Source organism: Lissotriton vulgaris, chromosome 2_1, assembly GCF_964263255.1.
Source record: "Lissotriton vulgaris chromosome 2_1, aLisVul1.2, whole genome shotgun sequence".
Taxonomy (NCBI): domain Eukaryota; kingdom Metazoa; phylum Chordata; class Amphibia; order Caudata; family Salamandridae; genus Lissotriton; species Lissotriton vulgaris.
In genome coordinates, this window is record NC_141687.1 from 1,143,306,721 (window position 1) to 1,143,334,574 (window position 27,854).

General features: G+C 50.3%; 1 protein-coding gene across 23 annotated transcripts in view; it reads right to left on the reverse strand.

Annotated features, from left to right (window-relative positions):
• The window catches only part of PUM1 (pumilio RNA binding family member 1), a 1,043,345-nt gene that overhangs the window by 101,622 nt on the left and 913,869 nt on the right, over positions 1–27,854 (reverse strand). For all 23 annotated transcript variants that reach the window (XM_086956835.1, XM_086956828.1, XM_086956827.1 and 20 more), the window contains one exon: positions 8,772–8,964. In XM_086956835.1, the coding sequence (XP_086812961.1) occupies positions 8,772–8,964 (193 nt within the window). The remainder of the gene's footprint in view (positions 1–8,771; positions 8,965–27,854) is intronic.

A 27,854-nucleotide genomic window follows, 5' to 3' on the forward strand; every position in this document is an offset into this window, starting at 1 on the left:
CGTGTCTGTATCCTTCTTCATCTTTTCTAGTGCACTATCGACCGATGGACCGAAAAGATGTTGTTGGCTCAAATGGCTGGTTTAAGATACTGGCTTGTACTTCTGGTTTGAACCCAGAGATGCGTAGCCATGCCTGTCTACGAAACAATACCCCTGTATTTATTGCTCTAATGGCTGTGTTTGCCTTGTCTGGTGCACATCGTATGGAGGTATTTGTAATAACCTTGCCTTCCTGTATTAGGTCAGAAGCAATGGTTTTATATTGTTCTGGCGAGTGTTGCATGAGTGACTCTAACTCATCATGTATGTATGTATGTATAGCATACTTATATAGCGCGTACTGTCACCCAAAGGGTATCCTGGCTCTTTGACTCCAAAATCGCAACACCAGCAGAGGAAGATCAAACAGTCCTAGGAAAGAGGTGAGCCGTCAGACCCTTTTTGAAATGAGGCAACTCGTTCAGCTTCCTTAAAGAGAGTGGGAGAGCCTTCCACAATTTAGCGGCAGTAAAGCTGAAGGAACGACCACCCATTCGCATCCTCTGAATGTAAGGGACTCCAACCAAGAAGGCAGAAGAGGAACGTAAGGGCCTAGCTGCAGAGTACCATTTAAATTTGTTCTGAAGAGCAATGGGTCCCAATCCATGAAGTGCTCTAAAAACAATGCAGGAAGCCTTGAAGCAGATCCGCTGATGTACAGGCAGCCAATGAAGGTCTTTAAGTGCCGATGCAGAACGCGCATGTGAAAGAGCCATATTGTGGATCCGCTGCAGTTGTTTTATCAAGGAGCTAGGGCCTCCTAGAAGTAGTGCGTTACAGTAGTCTAACCTACTGAGTATGATACTGCGCACTACTTCAGGTCTCGCCAGCAAAGGTAACACGGGGAGAATTTTACGCAGCATTCTTAGCAGCATCATGCAGGTGCCAATAGTCTTATTTACATGAGCATCCAATCGTAGATGGGGACTAAAAATTACACCCAGATTGCGAGCAGAGCCAGCTGACTCGACAGTGTCCTTAGTGGTAGAGGGCCAGAAATCGCCGGGCAGAGGGCGCAGGATTTTATCTAGTGAACAGTATAAGACCTCTGTCTTAGATCCATTAAACTGGAGGGAATTTTCCCTCAGCCAGCCGTGGCCAACATGCAGCGGTGGAAGGTCTCTGTAGAGACAGCATCCTTACCCTCAAGAAAGAAAATAAGGTGCGTGTCATCTGCGTAGTTTATTACCGTGATACCAAAAGATTTAATCAGCTTGAGCAGGGGGCAGAGGTAGAGATTGAACAAGATGGGGCTGGTCGCTGAGCCCTGAGGGACACCTTGACCTACCATTCTATTATCAGACATGAAAGGGGGCAGAGTCACTACTTGGTGTCTGTTATGGAGGTAGGAGACTAACCAGTCCCGAGCTGTACCAACCACCCCACTGTCCTCCAGTCTCCAGATCAGTATAGAATGGTTCACGGTGTCGAACGCGGCCGACATGTCGAGCAGAACCAAAAATGCTGCTCTATCGTATCTTGCTAACAAAGCTTGAGTGTTAGCAATCCTTCAGACATTGGCTGCTTGTGAAATGGCGCGTTTTCCAGAAGCATTGAAAAGCTTAGACTCTTTGTCAGGGGGTGGAGCATCCCCTGTTGTCTGCGAGTTAGCTCTTTTTCTCACATTTGACACTACTAGTGAGTCCAATAGCAACTGTCCTTTAATGTATGCTGGATCAGTTGGAGCTGCTTTGTACTTCTTTACTAGTCTGGGGTTAATTACCCTGGCTCTAACTGGGTCTTTAAATATCTCGGGTGCATGTCTTACCACTCCACTAAGTATTGTAAGTGTGGTTGTGGTCTTATGTGACGACATTAGTGTGTCCATTAGGAAGCCTCATTCCACTGTATCTGTGTGAAAGTCTACTCCATGGAAAGTGGCTGCTCTATGAATGAGCTACGTCAACCCAATAGTGTCATCTGGGGGAGATGGTCTAGATGGGTATACATTGTCTTGTGGCAGATCTGGTGCATCTGGTGCATTATAATCTTCCCTTGGGTCACCTGATGGCCCAGGAATATCATCTGGGTCATTAATGTCGTCTATGTGATGTTCACTCTCTACCTCTTGTGAGTAGCTATCCTCATCATCCTCATCTTGTGGTAAAAGACTATGTGTACTAGATGGTGAATGTACAGGAGAAATATCTATTGGTATTTCTACTTCTGGTGAAGGAATCCTTATGGGGGAAGTTTGAGCATGCTTTTTTAGAGGAACTGGCGGTGGTTTAGTCCATTTTCCTCTTCTCAGGCACTGAAGTGATATGTCCAGTCTTTGGATGAAGAGTCTTTTGCTTTGGGTCAGGTTTGAATAGCTCTTCTACTGGAAAATCCTTTTTCGGCGCAGATTTATATGGTTTGAGGCCGAATAGCTTAGCTTTAACAGGGTCTATTGTCTTGGGAGCAGGTTTTGGTTTTGGTTCCGAAGACTTTTTCTTAGGATCCGTGCTCTTTGAATCAGAGGTTTTTGTTCCCGGAGTACTTTTGGACTCGTCTAACTTCGGAGCCGAAGTATGTTTCGGCACCGGAACAGTTTTCGGGTCCACTCTTTTCGGCACCGGGGTTGTTTTTGGTTCCGTAGCTTTGGGAACCTGTTTCGGTGCCGAACTTTTTCGGTTCGACCGCTTTCGGTACTGAAGGATGCTTTGGGCCCGGTGTTAATTTTGGCTTAGGGACCTTCTGCTTTTCGGGACCGACAGGCTGACTCGAGCCCGAGTCGACTGGAGGCTTTTTTATATTCTTCGCTGCCGAGCCAGAAGGCGGGGCGTCGGAAGGTTTTGGTCGGTGTGCACCTAGACCTGAAGGTGGAGGTGGAACCGAAGCCTGTCCCGGTATGGTGGGGTGAACAGGGTCGACGTCTGTACTCACGACCTGTTGGCCAGCTGGAAGATAGTCATCTTCGGATCGATCCTCGGCTCCAGAAGCGGAATCCTTTGCTTCGCAAACGATGTCTTCGTGCTGCTGTTCTTCGGCGTCTACTTCAATCGGAGCCTCGTTTATGATGAGGTCTGGTGTCGATGACTATGACTGCGGCATTACTCTTAGAGCTCGACGGTCCCAGATGGTTTTCTTGGACCGGAACGAAGCACAGGCCTCACAGTCTCGACTCTCGTGCTCTGGAGATAAGCACAGATTGCAAACCTCATGAAGATCGGTGTGAGGGAATTTGTGTACACACCGAGGGCACTTCTTGAAGGGTGTTCTTTCCATGAGCCAAAGGCCCAATGGCTCAGTTGGGCCAGGCGGCCCAGACGAATGCTGGAATCGAGAAGTGAAGCCTTTCTTCGACGCTGGTAACCGGAATCACTGTCTAACGAACACATCCGAGCCCGATGGTGGAAAAAAACAATATGAAGATGGAGTAGATGCCCATGCGCACTACGATCTAAGGGAGGAGTCATCCAACAGACAATGACTCTTCCAAGACAACAACAAAGAGTAATCATCCGGGCCCACCACCAGATGGTGATCTAATGCAATAGTGTGTGGTCTGCAGCCCATATGCCTCGAACATATTCTTTTAGTTATTCTATTTTCTACAACCAAGCAAGCCTGGCACAGGTAAGCAATAAATACTTTATAGTAGTAAATGCTGATTGTAATACATTTCAATTGCAATTGTAAATGTACTATGGTTTGACTTACAGTATTGTTTCAGAGAAATGCAATCACTTGTAAATACAGTACATAGATTTGAATGAGATTTTCAGTAAAATAGCAGGTAAGTTACTTTCTGATTACTTTTCCTACTCAGTGCTGTATGCCAGGATGCAGCTCTGGGACATTTCCTGTAGACAGGTGAGTAAAAGCGTTTTTGTTAAATTGTACAATTTTAAAGAATTTCTTTATGTTTCAAAATTCCACATTTCCAAACTTTTTCAGGAAAAAGTGCCAATGTTATCCTATGGAGGAAAATAAAGTTATCGATTTTTAGGCAAGTATTCAGTAGGGGGAGTTGAGGTTCTGGGGTTAGACTCAGGGGTCCCCCAGGGTCAGTAGTGCACTCTTGTTACACCGTCAGCGGCACTAGGGCGGCTGGGTGCACAGTGTTGAGGCCCAATGTTATCCAATAGGGGATGGGGGCCTCCGGTTGGTGGCTGCTGGCAAGCAGGCTACTGGGTTGTGGGAGCAAAGCTCCTGGACTTTAGCCCAGGGTAAATGGGTAAACAAATTAGTACTAAAGGTGCACCCTTAGCGGCACTAGGGCGGCCACATGCAGGGTGCGGTTTCCACGACGGATGCCCTGTTTCCAATAGAGAACCTCTGGTTTGCAAAAGCACTGCAGGCAGGGAGACCAAGTACTTCTGGGTGCGACCACCACTTCGAGAAGTAAGTTGGGAAGATAGGGGTTGGTTAGGTACCATTTGTTTGGTGCCTTTTGGAGTTGGCTCTTTTTACCAGCTCCTGGTCACGGTCAGGGAGGCCTTCTGGATTCAGGCTGCAGGCGTCGGCTGGAGGCAGGTCATGGGTCGCCGGATCTTAGGTCAGGATCGCCGGAGTGACCTCCTCGTGGTATTTGCCCACTTGAGCTTGGGCCATGGACGGCGGGTGCAGAGTGGGTCGGATTTGCAGTTTCCGGCTGTGCTAGAGGTTGCAGTTGAACAAATCGAGTGTTCACTGGAGAAGCAGTCTTTAAAAGTGAAGGCAGGCAGGTCCTCTGGGGTTTTTGAGAATGCTGGCAGCAGGACACACCGGGATTTCGCAGGAGAAGGTTCGAGGGGGGAAGACAGGCCGGTAGGGCTGGGGCCAAGTCAGTAGGCGTCTTCATCTGGTTAGCTGCTGCACAGATGTTCGGTCCTTCTTTTCTTCTTGGCTGGATCTGAGTAAGAAAGGTTCAGGGGTGCCTCTAAATACAAAATCTAGGGGTGTTACAGGTAGGTAAAATGCAGGGACCAATGGGTCCCTTCCCTGGGGTGGTTACACCCCCTATTATGCCACCCTCCAGTAGGAGGGGCATGTGCTTGTCCCTGGTTGGCTTAGTCCCCCCCCCCACCTCCCCACCTTCAGGATGGTATGGACTGAGTTGTGCATCACCTCACCTCTCCCACCTGAAGGGGTGGAGTTGGCAGAGGTGGGCACAACTCTCTTCCTCACTTCTTTCCAGCTGGTTCAATCGCCCAAAGTGAGGGTCAGACCAGTGGGGACCAGTTGCTGAAAGCAGCAATTGGCCTGGGGAAGCTCACAAATGCGGCAAGCCTTTGAAGCTTCCCCTTCGTGTACCCTGCCCATCATGGGGGATGTGCATTGTTTCAGGCCCCAGAAAGCAGCAGGCTCTCGACTCAGGGGTCCAGAAACATGTCTGGTGGTGGCATATGAAAGCAGCCCCTCAGCCTGGACACTAGTAGTAGGTTAGTTTGCAGGGGGCATCTCTACGATGCTCTGTGTGCACTGGCATCAGTGTGGGTTTGATTTGCTGAGAAGTTTGATACCAAACTTCTCAGTTTTTTCGGTGTAGCCATATACTCTTAATGGCAGCACTGCACTTACAATGTCTAAGAATGGACTTAGACACTCTAGGGGTAGAGGGCTCATGCACCTGTACCGTCACCACTAGTATAGTGCACCCAGCTAGAGGGGTGACTGATCCATGCCAAGACAGTGGGTTGTAGGCATGGCACACAGGGATGAAATCCATGTCGACTCCACTTTTTTCTGCACCAAGACACGCAGCCTGCAAAATCAGCGTGAGTGTCAGGGTACAGGACCTTTAAGGGTGGCACAATAAGTGCTGCAGCCCTTAGAGGCATGGGCGTCCGCAGGGTGGGGGGCAAGAGGGGGCTCTTGCTCCCCCCCCACCCTGGATCCAGGCCCAGTTCTAGAGGATGGACCCACATACCTGAGCCGACTTTCCTACCTAAAAGGTTGCTACAGCGCCGAGTGTGACTCTCAGCAGGCCACAGAGTGAGGCCGGTCCATTGTCATGGGCAGAATGACAATGGGCCGGCAGAGAAGGCACAGCATGGAGCATATCCGCCCATCCCAGGCCTCAGGAGATGAGCAGCACAATTAGCAAGTCTTAGGCAGGGGACGGGAGCTTTAGTCTCTCACAGCAGGCCACAACGATCAGCTAAAAAGCTAAGGGGCGCTGGTGGGGGCGTTTGGGGAGCGGGGTTAGTGCTAACATTCTTAGTTTAAAAACTGAAGTGACAGGCCAGATTGAAATTGAAACTTTCTTATGAAATTCCATCCGTTTGTGCATTGGGGAGAATGCTGTATACAGCTAATAGTGGAAAAACTCTGGGGAAAAACACTAAGGACTGAAATAACTACATTTAAAGAACAAAATGACTAAAAATGGAAAAAAATGAAAATTCGATTTTGACAATGTTGTAGTGCAAAATGTAATTAACCCTCCATGTTGTGGCCAAGGGAGACGTACGAGCAGAGGAGAGATACAGAGAGAGACAGAGCTAAAAGGAAATATAAGAGACGGAGGGGGGAGTAGAGACAAACGGAAAGGGGGAGAAATGATTGACGAAAGAAGATAGGAAAAGAGGCGAGGGGGGGTACATAATTATAGATAAACACAATGAGGGAGGGAGACGGAGGGAGACAGAGGGCGACATACAGAGGGAAGGGGACGACAGAGGGAGGGAGGGAGACAGGGAGACAGATAGAGGGCGATACAGGGTGGGAGACAGACAGAGGGAGGGAGACAGAGAGAGAGGGAAAGAGAGGGAGACAGAGGGAGAGGGAGACAGAGAAAGGGAGACCAAGAGAGAGGGAGACAGGAAGAGGGAGGCAGAGGGAGACAGAGGGAGGGAGACAGGGAGGGAGACAGAGGGAGGAAGACAGAGGGAGGGAGACAGAGGGAAGGAGACCGAGGGAGGGAGACAAAGACAGGCAGAGGGAGACAAAGACAGGCAGAGGGAGACAGAGAGAGAGGGAGACAGACAGGGCTGGAGACAGAGGGAGAGAGTGAGGGAGACAGAGGGAGGGAAACAGGGACAGATAGAGACAGACAGATAGTGGCAGACAAAGGGACAGACAGATAGAGGCAGAGACTAAGACAGACAGAGAGACATAGAGGGAGACAGAGGGAGAGAGAGAGGGAGGGAGACAGAGGGTGAGGGAGACAGAGAGAGGGAGACAGAGAGAGGGAGACAGAGAGAGGGAGACAGAGAGAGGGAGGGAGGGAGACGGAGGGAGATAGAGGGAGGGAGACAGAGGGAGGGAGACAGCTAGACGGTGACAGAGGGCGACAGAAAGAGGGTGACAAAGGGAGGGAGACAGAGGGAGGGAGACAGAGGGAGAGAGACAGAGGACGACAGACAGAGGGCGACAGACAGAGGGCGACAGACAGAGGGCGACAGACAGAGGGCGACAGACAGAGGGCGACAGACAGAGGGCGACAGACAGAGGGCGACAGACAGAGGGCGACAGACAGAGGGCGACAGACAGAGGGCGACAATCAGACGGAGACAATCAGACGGAGACAATCAGACGGAGACCATCAGAGGGAGAGAGACGGGGGAGACACAGACAGAGGGCGACAGACAAAGGGCAACAGACAGAGGGAGATAGACAGAGGGAGACAAGACTGTGGGAGAAGGGCGACAGAGGGAGGTAGACAGAAAGAGGAAGAGAGACAGACAGAGGGAGGGAGGGAGGGTGACAGAGGGGGAGAGAGAGAGGGGGACAGGGAGAGAGAGAGAGAGACAGAGAGAGCGAGCGAGGGAGAGATAGATAGACAGACAGAGTGAGTGAGTCAGAGGGAGACAGGGAGAGGGAGGGTGTTAGAGAGATAGTTAGAGGGAGGGAGACAGAGAGAGAGGGAGGGAGGCAGAGAGACAGACAGAGAGAGAAAGATGTGTGTATGCCGGGTCTGGTGGCTAAGTGGACGAAGGCGTCCGCTGCAGGGACCTGTGTATAACCTCATAGTCATAGTTTTTTTGTTGCTCTAGCCTCTCCCCCCTCCCCCACTGACCCCGACCCCACTGGTGCGGCCCTCGGCCACAAACAACACTTTAAATTTGGCCCCCGAGAGAAGGTTTGTGAGTACCCATGCTCTAGAACCGCATCAACCTGATTTAGAATGTTTTTGTTTTTTGCCGGTCATTTTTTGTTTTTTCCTGTTTTATTGTAGTTGCCAGGTCGTCTGCTGTGGCGCCTCACAATATTTTTCTCTTCCCCCTATGGGTTTCTTTGTTTATTTAAGCTCCTTGTCTTATTAGATTTTTTTTTAATGTATTTAATACTTGTGCTCAATCATGTCGGAGGATGGTGATGAAGTTAAAATGTTGCCCCCACTTGGAAACACTTCTGCGGATGCCCATGCTTAGAGGCCTTCTCTGGCCACAGTGCCCTGGGTACCATTTACCAGGGGCTGACCTGTGGCCAGAGATGCCAATTGGGTTTAGGCTTTAATGCAGTTTTAGGGAAAGAACATAGGCCCTGGTTACCTGATTAACAGGAGCCCAGAGAACACTCAAAGTACATCAGCAATTGAGCAAAAAGTGGGGCACCCACACAGAAAGAGGGCACTTTCTCACACTAGCCATACATCATGACTGATGCTTACACTTTGATGCGTCATAAATCAGGGGCTATATTTAATATATTTATCATAACAACCATAGTGGCATCTTTCTAATGGACACACAGACTAGGAAAAACAGAGAAATATTCTGTGATGTGGGCCCTGGAAGAATAAGAATCTATGCAGTCAAACATGAAATGTTCAAATTAAAGTTCTTGAAGACATGCCACCTCTGCGTAAAATGGCAACTTACCTTGTGCATCACAATCTTACGTTGTGCGGGCTCGGCGACATCTATCATTTTCTGTACCACATAGTTGGCATACTGGTCTTTCATCATTGTGTACAGTGCACTGTGTGGACCGTCATTCATAGTGCAAACCTCATCAATCAACATGGCACGTTCTGTGCGAGAAGCATGTGTCACACATTTCTCCACGACGTTGCTGCAGCAGGGCAACAAGGGCAAAAAAAATCACAATGGACCACAGTCTCTGGCAAAGTAATAACAGTTACACTAATTACTGCACCCGGAATGGATCAATGGCCCCTGTTACAGTTCCTGTGGAATGTCGCAGGAGCTTTCAACACACATGGTCTACATAGAAGTGCAAGTGGCCCAACTGTGAACATAAATAATTAGGGATGGATAATAGTCAATAACTTAGTTGGATTCCACCTAAGGATTCCATGTGAAACATAGATGGGCCTCAAGATTTCATGGGATGTTTTAAACATTTTTGTATTTCTCCCTTTTTTCTTTGTTTTATGATAATACAAGCTAGTATAGCGTCACATTAATTTAACTGACAAGTGCACAGTTTCAGTACACAGCTAATTTTTTACAATGCAAACAGTAAGTTTCAGTACAATACGTTCAAGAATAAAATTAAAATTGTAGAAAAAACACATGCACATCAGCAACTGTTCAAGAAAATTCATGTCAATCTGAGTCTATATATGTCTGGCATTTACAAATAGCAAGGTAAATCACTCCCAAAAGGTCTACTTCTTGTATGTTTCTTAATTTAAAGAAATATTTTTCACTTGTCCTTATGCATTCCAATTTAGAAGAAAAGAACAAAAAAGTCTTAACTGCAAACAAAAAGAGCATATCTTGATGTCAGAGCCATAAGGTGAAATCTCTTCCTGGAAAGTACTTTTCATTTTCCGCAGATATGTTAGGGAGACAAAGGAATAGTGTGCCATCTACGGAGACTTCATCTAGGTGGCAAATAAGAATCTGCACAGGCTAACCTCCCTGTTTTTAAATGCTCTGGCAGGAGGCCATTTAAAACCCAAATTCCTTTTATCACTGCTCTTACTTCAGAGAAGTTAATTGGTGACAAATACATGTACAAACATAACAATACTTTCACCCCCGCCAAAGTTGAAGTTGAATTGAAGGCCAGCGATGTGCAGATCAATGATTAATATACACCTTCTAGCTCATACTAAATGCATGTGCAGCAGCAAAACAAACACAAGTTGTGGGACAGAAACCTTTCAGGGAGCAGGAATAAACTGTGCTTCACATGTGTCAATTTTAGTGATGTCTGGGTAGAACAAGTTCGGACTGGACTGTTCCCATGAGGCACAGGGTCAGACTGATTTGCATATGGCCATGTCTGAACTGGGGTGGCTGAGTGAGCTAAAGAATGGTGATGGATTAAACCCAGATCAGTTGTCTGCGGGTGAGTGTTTGATTGGCTCAAACGCTCCGTCCATCATCCCTTTTTGTATCGCTTTGTACGCCCTAAGTTGGCAGGGTATGCTCAGACGTGAGTCCCTTGCTCACCTGGCCACTGGATTCAATATAGCCTGGCTGATGAGGGTTATGAATCCGAAACCGGTCCCAGGACGCTTGTTTCCGGTCCAGGGAAGACATGGCTTGGCAGTTCGGGCAGGACTGTTCCCATGAGACACAGGGTCAGACTGATTTGCATATGGCCATGTCTGAACTGGGTTGGCTGAGTGAGCTAAAGAATTGTGATGGATTAAACCCAGATCAGTTGACTGCGGGTGTTTGATTGGCTCAAACGCTCCGTCCATCATCCCCTTTTGTATCGCTGGGTAGAACAAAAGGCAGGATCAAAGTATGGGCATGAAGAAAGCCCTGCTTGACTAAGTGCCGAGCAGGGGATGGAAAGTTAATGAAGGGGTAGAGAGAGAGCCTGGTAACAGGACGGCAACATCGAAGAACTGCAGACGATATAACTATTTTAACAGGGCATAGAAAAAGTGCTTTGCAATACTGAGAATGCATAACCACCTTTCTAGGACTGAGAATCTAAACATGGCAGCCACTAAGAAGAAAATGTCACCTTCATCTGAGAATGCAGCTTGTGCAGATGCACAAGTTACTACTTGTGTAACGATATATCTGTAAGAGACATTAGTTCGTGATAGATCCCTTACCTTAGAATAACCCCAGGCGTGAGACTGGATCCGGAAATTTTGGCGTAGCAGTACCCTTGCGCGGCGGTAGGCGTCGTCTGCGGCTCCGCGTCAGTCGTCGGAGTCGTGGGTGCCGTGATGACGTTGTCTGAGTACTTAGACGCCTTGCTGACGTCAGTTCTTCGACACAGCTTTTCCGCTCCAGAAACGCAGAACTATGCTAAAAACCAACACTGGTGCCTTGAAACTAGGGCCCTGAAAGGGGATGACCTTAACCCTAGATATCGGTTCGCAGAACGGGGAGGATGGGTGGGTCGGTAAGGAATCTATCACTAACTAATGTCTCTTACAGATATATCGTTACACAAGTAGTAACTTGTGCATCTGAAAGAGACATGTTAGTGATAGATTCCTTACCTTAGAATAGATACCCCAGCAATACCAACCCCGGTGGTGGGTCTGCGAACCAATAATCACACCAGAAAGTCCTGGAGGACAGAACGGCCAAAGAAGTCATCCCTCCGGACTTGGCTGTCCAGGCAATAGTGTCTTGCAAACGTGTGCAGCGAGGCCCACGTAGCCGCCTGGCAAATGTCCTGCAAGGGCACTCCTCGGCCCAAGGCAGTTGTAGTTGCTGTGGCCCGAGTGGAATGAGCCCCCAGCCCAACAGGGGGTTCCTTCTTAGCCAAGGAGTAACACGCCTGAATACACAAGATGACCCACCGCGAGATGGTCCGCTTGTGCACCGCGTTCCCCTTCTTAGCGCCCACGTAACCAACAAAGAGTTGGTCATCCACCTGGAACTGGCGTGTGCGATCCAGATAAAACGAGAGCGCACGTTTTGGGTCCAGACGGTGGAGTGTGTGTGTCTGTCTCTCTCTCTCTCTGTGTCTCTCTCTCTCTCTCCCCAGTTGTGGAGTGGCTCGAAGGGAGCGCACATCAGAAATGTAAGAACCAAGTTCAAGTCCCACTGAGGCATCACAAAGGGAACAGGAGGGAACGTATGTGTGATGCCTTTCAGGAATCGATTAACGATAGGGGACTTGAACAAAGAAGGTTGATCAGGCAGCCTCAGAAAGGCTGAAAGGGCAGAAAGGTAGCCCTTGATAGTGCCCAGAGCAGAGCCCTGCTGGGCAAGAGAAAGAGGAGAACCTCAGAAAGAGGGGCATTAAGGGGATCCACAGCCTTTGCTGTGCACCATGCCACAAATCTGTTCCACCTGCAGGCGTATACCGACTTTGTGGAGGGACGCCTGGCTGCCAGAATGATGTTGCAAACTTCAGGAGGCAAGTCAAATGGCCTCAACTGTCGCCGCTCAATCTCCAAGCATGGAGGTGGAGACAGGACAGGTTCGGGTGGGGTACCGTCCCCTGCTGCTGCGACAGAAGGTCCTCCTGAAGAGGCAGACGAACCGGGGGATCGACTGACATACTGAGTAGCTCGGGATACCAGTACCTTCGTGCCCAGTCCGGAGCCACAAGGATGACTTGTGCCCGGTCGCGGCTGATCTTCTTCAGCACTCTGGGCAGAAGTGGTATTGGCGGAAAGGCATACAACAGACCGCAACTCCAATCTCCGAGCGAGTGCCGCCTTGGAAATTCCAACGTGCAGAACCGATGACATTGCGCGTTCTCTTCGGTGGCTAATAGATCTAACCAAGGCTCTCCCCACTGCAGAAAGAGACCTTGCGCCACGTCAGAGTTCAGACGCCATTCGTGATCCATCATGCACCGGCGGATGAGTTTGTCCGCCCTGGCGTTCAGAGAACCTGCCAGGTGTTGAACCACCAGGGTCACGCCCTGATGTTCCAGCCATTGCCAGAGGCGCAGAGCCTCCTGGCATAGGGTCCACGACCCCACCCCGCCCTGTTTGTTGCAGTACCACATGGCGGTGGTGTTGTCCGTGAACACCTGCACTACACTACCCCGGACAGAGGGGAGGAATGCCGTCAGTGCTAGACGAAGCGCCCGCAGCTCCAAAAGGTTGATATGGAGCCGGGACTCCGCCGGAGACCAGAGGCCTCTGATCTCCGCCTCTCCCATGTGGCCTCCCCAGCCCTGGAGGGACACGGCCGTCACAACCACGTGCTCCGGTTGGGGAATGGAGAGGGATCTGCCGCTGACCCAATCGCGGTCCGTGAGCCACCACTGCAGCTGTCTCGCAGTGCCCTCCGAGATCAGGACATGGTCGGACAGGTTGCCCTGATGCTGGGCCCACTGAAACTTCAGGTCCCACTGCAGAGCCCGCATCCGCCAATGGGTGTGATGCACCAGAAGGATGCAGGAAGCCATCAGCCCCAGAAGTCGCAGCGTCAACCTGACCGAGACTCGGGATAAAGGCTGAAAGATTGGAATGAGAGCCTGTATATGCCGAACCCGCTGTTCGGGTGGGTAAACCCGAAACTGCGCCGAGTCGAGAACCGCTCCGATGAAAAGGAGCTTCTGAGAGGGGCACAGGTGTGACTTCGGCACATTGATGGAGAACCCCAGCTGGTGCAAGAGGTCTGCCGTCATCTGGAGGTGGCTGACGACTGTCTGGGGCGAACCTGCCTTCAACAACCAGTCGTCGAGGTAGGGGAAGACTGATACCCCCTGCCTGCGCAGATGGGCTGCGACCACCGCCATCACCTTCGTGAACACCCGTGGGGCGCTTGTAAGGCCGAAGGGGAGCACGGTAAACTGAAAGTGCTCTTGGCCTACCGTGAACCGCAGGTAACGCCGGTGGGCCGGCAGGACGGGGATGTGGAAATAGGCGTCCTGCAAGTCCAACGCTACCATCCAGTCTCCTGGGTCCAGGGCAGCCAGGACCTGAGCCAAAGTGAGCATCTTGAACTTCTCCGTCCGGAGGAAGCCGTTGACGTTCCGCAGATCCAAGATAGGGCGTAGGCCCCCTTTGCCCTTCTTGGGTACCAGAAAGTAGTGGGAGTAGCAACCACGTCCTACTTCTGGCCCAGGAACGCGCTCGATGGCCCCCTTGGCCAAGAGGGCCGAAACTTCCTCCTGCAGAAGCCGCAAATGATCCCCCGATACGCGGTGGTGTTGCGGTGGCATGGCTTGAGGGGTCGTCTCGAAGGGGAGGGAGTAGCCCCTCCGGACGATCTGCAGCACCCACCTGTCCGAAGTGACAGTGCGCCAGTGAAAGTGGTGATGGCGAACCCTGCCCCCCACTGGCGTCACATGGGCCGAGAAGCACGGACTAGGAGGGTTTAGAGGCGGATGCTGCGGGGGAGGGTGTGGACTGGCCTCGCCGTTGTCCCCGACCGCCTCCACGGCGATTTCCACGGCCGCCACCGCGCTGGATGTTAGCCTGCGGCGTGTGGCTGGCAGCACATGTGGGGGCGCCCCTTCTTTGGCCACGAAAGGAGCGAAAGTCACCAGTTTGCTGGCGCGGGGCCGAGAGGCCCAAGGACTTGGCCGTAGCCCTGGAGTCCTTAAAGGGCTCAAGCGCATGGTCTGCCTAGTCGCCAAAAAGGCGACGGCCATCAAACGGCATGTCCATCAAGGTGTTTTGGACATCAGCCGAAAAGTTGGCGGACCTCAACCAGGCGTGGCGTCTTATCGCCACAGTCGTTGCCATCGCTCTACCTAGTGAGTCGGTAAATTCCAGCCCACACCGGATAGATTATCTGGCTGCAACCCGGCCCTCCACAAGAGCTTGGCCGAGTTTGGCCCGTACCTCCAACGGACACTCTGGCAGCAATTCCACAACCGTATCCCACAGAGAGTGGGTGTAGCGGCCCAAGAGGCAAGCGGTGTTGGAAGACCGCAGTCCCAGACTAAGGGAGGAGAAGACCTTTTTACCGTACATCTCGTACCTCTTGGATTCCCTGTCCGGCGGAGCAGACGGGAATGCGGTCTGGGAAGTGGGCGCCTGGATGACCATTCTCTCGGGGGGTGGGGTGGGTGGACAGGAAAACTAGGTCACCCGGGGCCGGGCGGTTGCGTCTGGCCACGTTCCTATCTACGGGCAAACCCGTAGCGGGCCTGGACCAAGTGCCCAAAAGAACGTCGGTCAAGGCCTCATTAAACGACAGCAGAGGCTCTGTCGGGCATGACTGCGGTTTAAGAACCTCATTGAGGAGGTTAGTCCTCACGGCCGCGACGGGGAGCTCAAGGCTTTGGCAGCCTTCATCAACACCACACCGTATGTTGCCCCCTCCTCTGAAGCCACGGTAGGAGGCGAGACAAAACCAGTGTCTGGAGAGGTGTCCAGACCACTGGCATCCCCAAGGTCACCTGTCCAGTCCTCTAGAGGCTGACACTCTCGGGTCAGAGGGTCCTCAGACCATTCCCAATACTCCTCATCACCTATCTCCTGAAATTCAGGGTTGTCAACCAATGGGGCCGGTTCATTGAAGTAAAACTCCCCAAGCGCCGTCAAGAGCAGCGCCCAGCGGCGCTGTTCCGACGTCGGAACCGGAGCGAAGGAGGCATCGGGGACGGCGCCGGAGGTGACACCTGACGGACCGACGCCGGGGGGGGGTCGTAAGGTCCACCGGCGGCGACCCAGATCCAGAAGCGGGTCCAGTGGGGTCCCGCGGCGCCGGGCCCGAAGGCGGCAGCGTCGGGACCGTTGGGCCCTGCGGCGCCGGAGCCAAAGCACTATACGGCGTCGGGGCCGAAGCCCCTGACCCGCTAGGGGCCCCAGACGGGTCCACTGGGCCCGAAGGCCCCGCGGAGCCCGTCAGAGGAGAGAGGGACCTCATGGCCATGAGGAAGCGCTCGATCTCCCCTGGCGTCGCGTCTCGCCCAGGGACCGGAGGGTGTGGGGCTGGACGCGACGCCCTCGACTCCGACGGAGCCGCGTGAGAGGTGTCACCCGAACCCCCGGCCGCGTCACAAGAGCATCGGGGGAGTCAGAAGAGCGATGACGCCTCTTCGACTTCTTGTGTTTCTTACCTGACGACGACTTCGACCTGGAGGAGTGGTGCAGACTCCCGGAGCTGTGGTGGCTCCGTCCCCGCGACCTGTCCCTCGACCTCCCGTGGGACCGGGACCTCTGGCGGCGCAGGTTCGAGTCGCCTGCTGGACTGCTCCCGCCTGGCTTTCGAAGACTGCAGCCACCCTAATGCATTTTCCCGGATTCTCTTGGCTGCAAGGATTTCCAGGAGTCGGTAGTGTGGAACGGTATCAAATGCCGCCGAGAGGTCCAATAAAATCAGGGCAACTGTTTTTCCCCGATCCACCTTGGTTCTAATGTTGTCCATCACCGCCAAGAGTGTTGTCTCGGTGCAGTAATTAGCCCGGAACCCTGTTTGGGAAATATCCAATAAATCGTTAGTTTCTAGGAAATTGGAAAGCTGCCTGTTGACTAATTTCTCCATCACTTTAGACAAATATGGTAATTGAGAAATAGGCAGGTAGTTTGCCGGATTGTTAATATCAGACCCTGCTTTTTTTTTAGTAGGGGAGTGACTATGGCGCTTTTCCAAATCTTCGGGAATTCAGCAGAATTCAGCGAGAGATAAAAAACTTTGGTTACAGCCGGGCAAATTATTGGTGTTAACTGTGAGAAAATATGGTGCGGGCAAGGGTCCAATGGAGAGCCTGATTTTACTTCCAACATAGCATTGCCCACCTCCTCCTCTGAGAATGGGCCAAATCTAGGACAGCTAGCCTGAGCTAGGGATGATACACGGGGTTGTAGTTGTTTCAATTCAGTGTTGGAAAAGGAGGCATAGATCATATCAATTTTTTCGCAGAAGTATTCATTAATTTTGTTACAGCCTTCTTGCGAGGGAACAAGATCCAGTGAGAGACTGGCAGGGCTACATAGCTCTTTGACTATTTTAAATGGTTCTTTCAATGAATTTTTGCTTTCTGTTATCCTCCGTGAGAAGTATTCTTTCTTTGCTTTCCTGATAGCTTTATTGTAAAGCGCAAGTTCTCTTTTGTATGTAGCACTCGTTTCTTGGGTTTTGTTAAGTCTCCATTTATGTTCACAAGATGTACATTTCCTTTTTAAAGATTTTAATTCAGGTCCATACCATTTCTCTGAGACTGTGCCTCTACGTTTGTGTTTAGAATGTGGGGCTGAGCAATGTTCCAGTGCGCTCCTGATGTTATTCTGGAGCGGTTCTATTTCGTCATTAATGTTTCCTGTGGGTACATATGTAAAATGTTGCTGGAATATTTCTACAGAATTTTTTTTCCAGCTCCTTGTTGAAGCTGCTGCTAAAGCCAAAGGTTTGGAATGTTTAGTAAGTACATTGATAGTAAACACGATCATAGAATGGTCAGTCCATATCATTGGTTTAATCTCATTAATGTCAATGGTTCCTATATTAGAAATGCAGTAATGCCATTAAGAGTATATGGTGCTGGGAGTTTGTCACTACGAACTCCACAGCACCTTAAAGGCTTTACTGAAAACTGGGAAGTTTTGTATCCAACTTCTCAGCACATTAAATCCACACTGATGCCAGTGTGGGGTTTAATGAAAAATTGCACTGGAAGACCATCTTAGAGATGCCTCTTGAAAAACTACCAGCCTCTGGTGAATTCCCTGATGACACACCAGCCTGCCACCACAAGACAGGTTTCTGGGCCTTTGGGATGGGACCCTCCAATCCCTGAACCCAGAAACAAAGCCTTTTACTGGGCGGAGGAAGTCGCACCTCCCGCAGGTCAGGAAGAGCCATCCGTGGCAGGGGAGCTTCAAAGGCCTTGCCGCCTTTGTAATGTGACCACTAGCCTCTCCTACCATCAGGAGCAGGCCTCCTTTTCGGCAGGAAGACAGGTGGGAAAAAATTAGAGCAGCCCAGAAGGTGTGCCCACCTCTTCCAACCCCACCCCTCAGATGGGGGAGGAGAGGTGAAGCACACTCTTCAGTGCCCACCATCTTGCGGAAGGAAGCCCTCTTCAATCAGGATTAGGGATTGTGCCCACTCCCTCACGTGGGGTGAGCACACCAAGGGTGTAGTCACCCTAAGGTCTGCATTGGCTACTGACCTCGAGACCCCTAAACTTCCCCTAAATGCAGTATTTAGGGGGCAGTCCTGAATCAAGAAGGCATAATCCCACAACCTACGAAGGAGGAGGTCAAAAGAAGACAACCAGCAGAGGAGAGTGCAGAGAACAATTGCCTTGGCCCCAGCCCTATCGCCCCGTCTGCAGTTTACATAGATCCTGCGCCAAAAGTCGCCTTGTCCTGCAGCCAGCGACCTCCACAACCCCTGGAAGGATTAACTGCCTTCCACAAAGACTGGATCTCCTGTGAACAGCAGCTCTGTTAACAAAAAAAAAGCCAAAAGAGACTCGGAGATTGCTGAGGACAAAGGAACCCGAAGCCTGGAACCACCACTGCAACGACACCTATGGCCTCAGTCCGAGTGGCCCACCCATCCCAGCGAGATCCCCTAGCACTCCTGAGTCAGAGTCCACCGTGGATTGAACCCTCCAGGACTCCCCGATGTCACCTGCAGACTCTGCACGGAGACCCTACACAACAGCAAGTGGCCCGGTAAGGTGAAATCCAACCTCAAAAGACACCCCTGCATCCAGCCGCCATGGAGAAGAGAACCAGAGTTGCACCTACGTCTCTGAGCCCTCCAGCTTACCTGTCCAGCTGATAGTTCTTCCCGGAAGACATCCTAGAACGAGCCTGCAGCCAAAATCGAAAACCGGCAACTCCCATTGAAAACAGGGCACATGACGCCAAAACAGCACCCTGCAAACGGCCGCCCCTGTGCCGGTGTGGGTGCACCTTGTGTGCAAAACGTAATCCCCCTTTGCCCTCAGCTTAAGTTCAGGAGCTTGGCTCCCACAACCTTGAGGGTCTTCTCGTGAGCAGCCACCAACCGGAGGCCCCCATCCCCTATTGGATAACATTCTGCCTCAGCACTATGCACCCTAGTGCCGCTGAATGTGTTCTGACAGTGCATCTTCTGCCATGGGGGAACCCTGGTTCTAACCCCAGAATACCAACTCCCACAAATCAGTACTTACCTGCAAACAGTTAACTTAATTTCCTTCCATAGGATTGCATTGACTGCTTTTCCTTGAAAATTCTTGTGAGGCGTTGGTTAGTATGAAACATTGAAAAACTGCAAATGTACTAAAAGTGAATTACTTACCTTTTGCCTAAGAAATGTCTCAGTGTGATATCTAGGCATATCACACTGATTAGCAAAAGTAACACAAAAAGTAATATAAAAAGTAACATGCACAGTAATCTGTAAAGTAACTAAAAAGTAATTTCAAACTGTTGACTTGATGTAATTCAACCAACTGCATCTGAACCTGCATTCAATTGTAAATCACTGTATAAGAGTTTGCAAAATATTATTTCACTTACCTGCACCAGGATTGGCTTGGTTCTAGGAATAAAATAGCTTAATATTTTTGGCACAAATTGGTCCGAGTTCAGTTTTTGAGTGTGTGACATAATTTCTTGTCTGAGTGTGTACAAAAAATGCTTAACACTACTCTCTGATAAAGCCTTACTGCTAGCCCACACTACTACAAATATAGAGTAAGGTGCTATCTACTTTTGCTCTGCCTACCTTTGGGGTACAACTGCGTACACTATACCTCATTTTGGTATAGTATATACAGAGTCAGTTTCCTACATTAACCACCCTTCGTTTGATGGCGGGCATGAAGTCCTTCAAAGCCACACAAATCACCCTCAACTCCTACAAACTGATGTGTAGTGGAGTCTCTGCTGGAGACCAGAGGAGTATGATCTCCACCACTCCGAGATGACCTCCCCAAAACAGCAGGGATGCATTTATGACCACCATCAGCTCTGGGTGGGGTAAGGAGAGGTCCCTGCCACTGGCTGATGTCCATGTGCTACCTCTGCAAATCGTTTTGCAGTCGCCTATGAAATCTAGATATAGTCCAACAGATGTGCCCGATTTTGAGCTCACTGAGATATAAGGTCCAACTGCAGAGCCTGCATGTACCACCTGGCAAGAGCCCTTAGCAGACTTCAGGGGGCAAACAATCCCAGCAGCCTCAGAAAGCTCTGCATTAAGATCCAGGATAGAGGCTGAAACATCGGATTTATATCCAAAATGTCCTAGACACTGTTCTAGGGTAAAGACTCAAAAACATATTGCATCTAGAATGGCTCACATGAAAGGGAGCATTTGCGAAGAAGTCAGTTGTGACTTTGGCTTATTGACAGTGAACCGCAACGGTAAGGAGGTTTACCGCTGTCTGGAGGTGGTCTATTATGGAGATCCTTCCTTCAACAGTTAGTTGACAAGGTGAGAGGGGTGGGGTGCGAGTAATCCAATCTCTGAAGGTTATCAATTTCGTGAATGCCAAAGAGAACTGGTGGGCTGAAAGGGAGCATGGCAAACTGAAAATGCTCATGGTCCACCTTGAACTGCAGGGAACATCTGTGGGCCTAAAGGACAGGGATATAAAAGAAAAATGCTACTTACCAGTATGCATCTGTTCTTGGCATGTAGAGCTGCAGAGTTACACACTATGCATAGATGGCCACCTAGTGGTGGGCCCGGATGTTTGCAGTTTGTTTTGTTGTAGAAAAGTCTTTGGAAGTCATGGGATAGGAGACTCCTCCTTTGGGTGATACTGCGCATGGGCATCGGCTCCATCCCCAGATTGTTTTTCGCCATTAGGGAAGTGATGGAGCTGTACAAGAGTTAGCGATGTCCAGGTGATTTGTATATAATTAAGATAATACTGGAACAGATAAAGGTAGCCGGGGAGGCGGGTGGGCGTGTGTAACTCTGCAGCTCTACATGCCAAGAACAGATGCATACTGGTAAGTAGCATTTTCCGTTCGAGGCATAAGAGCTGAAGATTACACAGTATGCATAGATTGTATAGCAGTACCCACACCTAGCGGCGACCACCAGTATCTGTTGCAGTTGTTTGAAACAAATATGCTACTTACCAGTATGCATCTGTTCTTGGCATGTAGGGCTGCTGACATTCATATCTGTGCATAGATCGCCGCCTAGTGTTGGGTCCGGATGATCGCACATTGTTGTCCTGGAAGAGTCTTCGAAGTATCACGAGATAGGTGTCTCCTCCCCTGGACTACAGTGCACATGGGCATCGACTCCATCCTCAGATTGTTTATAGCCATTGTGGCAAAGATGGAGTGAAACTCTGTGAATGATGACCATGCTAGAAGTATGTGTGAATGCTGCAGCCGCTATAGGCGCCGGGGAGGAGGGCGGGCGATATGAATGTCAGCAGCCCTACATGCCAAGAACAGATGCATACTGGTAAGTAGCATATTCGGTTCGAGGCATGTGGGCTGCTGAATTCATATCTGTGCATAGAATACATAGAAGCCCCCTCCATTAATGGCGGCTGCCTGTGCCAGCTGCAGCAGTTTGGAAAAGTGTTTTTAGAACAGCCTGCCCTACAGCTGCCTGCTGTTTGGAGTGCACATCAACACAGTAGTGTTTTGTAAATGTGTGTGTGGTAGACCATGTGGCTGCTCTACATATGTCTTCCAAAGGAATATTTCCAAGGAAAGCCATGGAGCCCCCCAACTTCCGGGTGGAGTGGGCCCGCGGTGGAATGGTGAGAGTGCGCTTGGCTTTCTGATAGCAGATCTGAATACACTTAACGATCCACCTGGCTATACCAGCCTTGGAAATGGGGTTGCCTTTGTGTTGTGGCGAAAAGGCAACAAATAGTTGTTTAGTCTTCCGAAAATCTTTGGTCCTATGAATGTAGTACATTAAGGCCCTTTTGACGTCAAGGGTGTGGAGCATCCTCTCCGCAACTGACTCTGGATTTTGGAAGAACACAGGTAGTTCTATAGTCTGGTTGATATGGAACTGAGAAACCACCTTAGGAAGGAACTGAGGGTTAGTGCAAAGCACCACCCTGTTGGAATGAATTTTAATAAATGGCTCTTGGATAGCTAGCGCCTGGAGTTCACTAACTCGCCGTAGCGATGTAATCGCTATCAGGAAAGCCACTTTCCATGTCAAGAACTGAATCTCGCATGAATGCAGTGGTTCGAATGGGGGACCCATCAGCCTGGTGAGGACCACATTTAGGTTCCACTCGGGAGCTGGTGGTGTCCGCGGAGGAATGACTCGTTTGAGTCCTTCCAGGAAGGCTTTAATGGCAGGCACCCTGAAAAGGGAGAGGTGCTGTCTGTCTTGGAGCTAAGCAGCCATTGCGGATAGATGTACATGAATGGAAGCATAGGCCAGATTACATTTGTACAGATGTAAAAGATAACAAATGATGTTCTGAATAGATGCATCCAGCGGGTTAATGTTATGGTTTGCACAATAAATAACAAACTGCTTCCATTTCGCCGCATAGCATGCTCTGGTGGTGGGCTTCCTTGCCTCCCTGATTATGTCCATACAGTCAGGAGGTAAGTTGAGGTAGCCAAACTCTAAGACCTCAGGAGCCAGATCGCCAGGTTGAGCTGTTGCGGATCTGGATGCTGAATGTCGCCATGGCTCTGCGTCAAAAGCTTGGGTGTGAGGCGCAGCCTTTGATGCGGTACCATGGACAGTTCTAGAAACGTGGTGTACCATGGTTGGCGTGCCCACGTCGGAGAAACCAGGATGAGAGTCATCGAGTGCTGCTTCAGCTTGCGTGCCACCAGTGGTATTAGAGGTGCTGGGGGAAATGCGTAGGCAAATTTGCCTGACCAGTTCATCCATATCGCATTGCCCTGCGACTGTGGGTGTGGAAACCTGGCGGCAAAGCTTCGGCATTTGGCGTTTTCCTTTGTGGCGAACAGGTCTATCTCTGGATGACCCCACTTTAGGAAGTACGGGTGGAGTACTGATGGATGTATCTCCCACTCGTGCATTTGGTGGCTGTACCTGCTGAGCAGGTCCGCCAACTGACTGTCCTTGCCCGCGAGGTGTTCCGCCATGAGGAAGATATTCCTTTGAATGGCTCACTTCCACATGCTCTGAGCCAGATGAGACAACTGTGGAGAGTGTGTACCTCCCTGCTTCTGGATGTAGTACATGGCCGTCATGTTGTCCGTCCGGATCAACACAACCTTGTTGCACAGATGTACCTTGAATGCTTTCATTGCCATGAAGATAGCCATCAGTTCTAGAACATTGATGTGCATCTTCCTTTGCTGTGGTGTCCATAGTCCCTGCACAGCGTAGTGGAGTACATGAGCTCCCCAACCCTGGAGAGAAGCGTCGGTTGTCAGAATGATCTGTGGCACAGGCTCCTGGAACGGTCGTCCCTTGCAAAGGTTTTGTGGATTCCACCAATGCAGAGAGTTGTATGCACGACCGGTCACCAACACTAGGTCTTTCATCTGTCCGTGAGCCTGAGTCTACTGACGTGCTAAGCACTCCTGAAGCGGACGCATATGTAGTCTCGCGTGCGGGACTATGGAGATGCAGGAGGCCATCATGCCTATCAACTGCATGAACACTCGTGCTGGAAGCGAATGTTGAGGTCTGAATTTCTGTATCAGCGATTGAATGCTGCTGACCCTCACTGAATTCGGCTGTGCTGGGGCTGCCAGAGTGTTTAACGTCGCATCCAGATACTGCCGTATGTGGGCGGGTTGCAGGTGGGACTTTGGGTAATTCAGTGAGAATCCCAGATCGTGAAGAAGGTGAATGGTGTGGGACATATGGGCGGCACAGTGCTGGGCTGACTTTTCCTGGATGAGCCAGTCGTCCAGATAAGGGTAGACGTGAATGTTTTGTCTCCTTAGGTGTGCCGCCACCGTCGCCAGGCACTTTGTAAACACCCTGGGTGCTGTGGTGACTCCGAAAGGTAGAACCTTGAACTGGTAATGTTTGTTTTGGATGGTGAACCAGAGGTATTTTTTGTGTGACGGGTGCAGCGGAATATGAAAATGCGCATCCTTTAGATCTAAAGTTGCGAGAAAATCCCCCTGACTGAGCAACGGTAGGACTTGCTTCAGTGTTAGCATGTGAAAGTACTCCGACAGAATGTACTGATTGAGGGGGTCTGAGGTCCAGTATGGGTCTGAGGGACCCGTCCTTTTTTGGTATCAAGAAGTACAGTGAGTAAACTCCTGTGCCTCTTTCTCCCACAGGCACAAGCTCGATTGCCCCTTTTTGCAGCATGACGAGGACCTCCTGCTGTAATAAGTGCAAATGCTTGGCCGACATAGGACGGTGTCTTGGGGGTATGTTGGGTGGAGTGGATGTTAACTCCAGGCAATAACCGTACTGGATAAGCTGTGTGACCCACCTGTCTGTGGTGATGGACTTCCAGATTGGCAGGAACTGTTGAAGTCTCCCCCCGACAGGTGTTGCGTGGTCGGGGGCAGTGACAAGGCGTCACTGTTTGTTAGTGGCGGAGGATCTGTTGTTTCTACGACCTCTGCCTTTGGCGCTGTTTCCACGATATCCACCTCTACTTTGTTTGGTGTATGTGGTCTGCGTGCCGCCTTTATAGTACTGTGTGTTTTGGGAGAGCTGGCCTCTGGAAACACCTCTATTGCTTGAGCGACGAAAAGAACCACCCCTGAACTGCTGCGAATGTAGAGCCCCCATGGACTTAGCAGTCTCAGTGTCTTTCTTGATTTTTTCCAAGGTGGTGTCCACCTCTGGGCCAAATAGATGATCAGGGTTCACTGTGATTTAGAATGGTGGTCTGTATTTCTGGCTTGAACCCGGAGATTCTGAGCCAGGCATGTCGTCTCAGCTTGACACTAGTGTTAACAGCTCTGGCCGCGGTGTCTACTGCGTCCAGTGCACATTTGATAGAAGCATTTGATATGAGCTTCCCTTCTTGGATGAGCATCTCAGCTGCCTCTTTGTATTCATCTGGCAGGTGCTGTAACAGGGTCTCAAGTGTGTCGTAATGTGCCCTGTCATACCTCTCTAGAAGTGCATGAGTGTTTGAAATGCGCCAGATATTGGCCGCTTGAGCTGCCACCCTTTTCCCTGATGCCTCAAACACCTTAGATTCCTTATCTGGGGAGGAGCATCACCCGTTGTTTGTGAATTAGCCCTCTTCAGGGCATTAGAAACAACAAGAGAGTCCAATGGCAACTGTCCCTTAATGTAAGTAGGGTCCCCAGGCGCCGGTTTGTACTTTTTTTCAATTCTGGGATTTATCACCCTGGCTCTTGTAGGCTCCTTAAAGATTTCCCCAGCATGCTTCAAGACACCCTTCAACATAGGCAGGGTCTTGACAGTCCTCTCTGAAGTGGAAAGTTGTGTCAAAAAGAAAGTCAACTTCAATGGGGTCAGCATGGAGCTGGGCGTCATGATTCTTAGCAGCCCTTTCAATGAGGGCATTAAACGCTGCCGAATCCTCAGTAGGCGACGTTTTTACAGCATACACTTGAGTGTCTGGGGTAGAGTGAGGATCACCAGAGTCAGCAGCATCTGCCCAGGGTTCATTAGTATCATCTGGATCAGTGTCCACAGGATAGCTGTATTCATCATCACCTTCCCCAGTGTCCACATCTGAATAAGTGGGTGAGACATCATGGCCACGTGGAGATACAGGTTCTACAAGAACAGGTGTCGAAGGAGAATCCTTTTTCTTCTTCAGTGGAATTTTATTGGACTCCATTGGCTGTTCCGGGGCGATTTTCCGCTTATAAAGAGAAAGTATGCCTGTCTTGGCATCGATAAACTGTTCCTGTTGCTCTTCCAACGAGGATTGTTGATGCTTTATGGCCGGGACCACAGTTGTTGACTTCGGCACAGAGGAAACCTTCTTGGGCACGTCGGTGGCCATTTTAGGGGGCGAAAGCCTTCGGCACCACTTTCGGCGGCAGCGTGAAGGGGATGGGCGTCGACGTCTTCTGAGGTTTATCGGCAGGCTTCGAAGGTGGAGGATCTTTAGGCCCGACACTCGAGGCCTTGTCCTTGATGCGCTTCAGGGAGTCTGCCACCTGCTTTGAGAAGGAGGCGGACGGCTGCGTCGACTTGACGGAATCCTTCGAGGCACCACCAGGCGTGTACTCGTGGGTTGTTCCGCTGTTGACCTTGTCTTGTTTGTCGACGTGGAGGCTCGTGAACCTTCGGATCACCGAGTCCTTTGTCAGTGTCGACTGTCTTCGGCGCCGATTTGTTCGGGTCGACTGCCTTGACCTTTGCCTTCGGCGTGCTAGACTTCGTCTCGACGCCCTTGAGCTGTTTCTTCGGGTCGATAACACTCTTCTGCTTCGTCGGTGCCGACAGGTCCGAGGACCTCGAGCCGACCAAAGCAATACGCACTTTTGGTTTCGATGTAGGCAGTAGTGCTTCCACTTGCGTCGAGACCGGAGCTTTTACTTTCGGTTTCGATTTCGCAGTTTGCGGCTCCTTAGATATGTCCGAAGCCGAGCCCGAAGGCGAGGCCGTAGAACTTTTTGGAAGATCTTGGGTAAGGCCTAGTGGCGATCCCTCGACCTGAGCCGTATGAAGCGTTTCGGCCCCAATGTCAGTTTGTGTGCTTAGCTCCTCGCTCGAGCTATCTTTCATGGCCCCAAAGGCCCCGTCGTCGTCTCCAACCTCGTCGACGAATTCTTCGGCTTCGAGCATTTCAACATCTGCGTCGTAGTTGGAGTCGACCTCCGACGCGGGATTCAACAGGTTCTCTCGAACCTCCCGGTCTGCTCCTTCTTCATCCCCGGCATCGAAGATGTCCACAGGCTCCGGTGCAGTCTGCTGGGCTTCCTTGCGCGCAGCGCGTCGATGCAGAAGTGTCTTCTTGGATCGAAAACGGGAACAAGCCATGCAGCTGGCTTCATCATGATCCGGTGACGGACACTTGTTGCACACCGGGTGGACGTCAATGTGGGGATACTTGGAGTTGCACACGGGACATCTCTTGAACGGGCTCCGTTCCATGATGGTTCGTCGATAAGGCCTCTGGCGTCGACCGGGCCTTTAGCGTCGAAAAGCACGCGGCTCTCCTGGAAATCCGGCTCAGGACTGAGCTGGAAAGAACTGGGCACCGAACGCAAGACTATACCGACGAAAAACTAAAGGCCTTTCGGCCTTAAGAAAACTTTTATATCGATTCCGACTTGAGTGAACCAATATGCATCCAAACCCAATGGCGGAAAAAAACAATCTGAGGAGGGAGTCTATGCCCTTGCGCACTGAAGTCCAGGGGAGGAGCCACCTATCTCGTGATACTTCGAAGACTCTTCCAGGACAACAATGTGCGATCATCCGGACCCAACACTAGGCGGCGATCTATGCACAGATATGAATTCAGCAGCCCACATGCCTCGAACCAGTGTTTTTAGTACAGCCTGGCCCACAGTGGCTTGTTGTTTAGTATACACATCTACACAGTAATGCTTTGTGAATGTGTGTGTTGTAAGCCATGTGGCTGCTCTGCATATGTCATCTAGGGGAATGTTCCCCAAGAATGCCATTGAAGCCCCTATCTTTCTTGTTGAATCGGCTTTTGGAGGAATTGTTAACGTACATTTGGCTTTCTGGTAACATGATTTTGATATGGGGTTGCCTTTATGTGGCGGTGAAAAAGACACAAAAAGTTGTTTTGTTTTACGAAAAGTTTGTGTCTTTTCGATATAGTACAGTAATGCTCTTTTGACATCTAAGGTGTGTAGAGCTCTTTCTGCGACTGTTTGAGGTTGCGAGAAAAATACGGGCAGCTCAACTGTTTGATTTAGATGGAATGGTGAAATGACTTTAGGAAGGAATTTAGAATTAGTACGAAGAACCACTTTGTTATGATGCATTTGTAAAAAAGGTTCTTGAATGGTAAATGCTTGTAGTTCACTAACTCTTCTGAGAGAAGTAACTGCTACTAGGAAAGCTACTTTCCAGGTTAGGAATTGCAATTCACATTTATGTTATGGTTCAAAGGGAGGACCCATTAATCTTGTAAGAACAATGTTCAAGTTCCACACTGGTGCCGGTGGGGTTCTGGGAGGAATTATTATTTTGAGTACTTCCATGAAAGCCTTTATAGCTGGTACTCTAAAAAGAGATAGATGTTGTCTATTTTGAAAGTATGCTGCAATGGCAGCAAGGTGTAATGTGATAGACGTATAG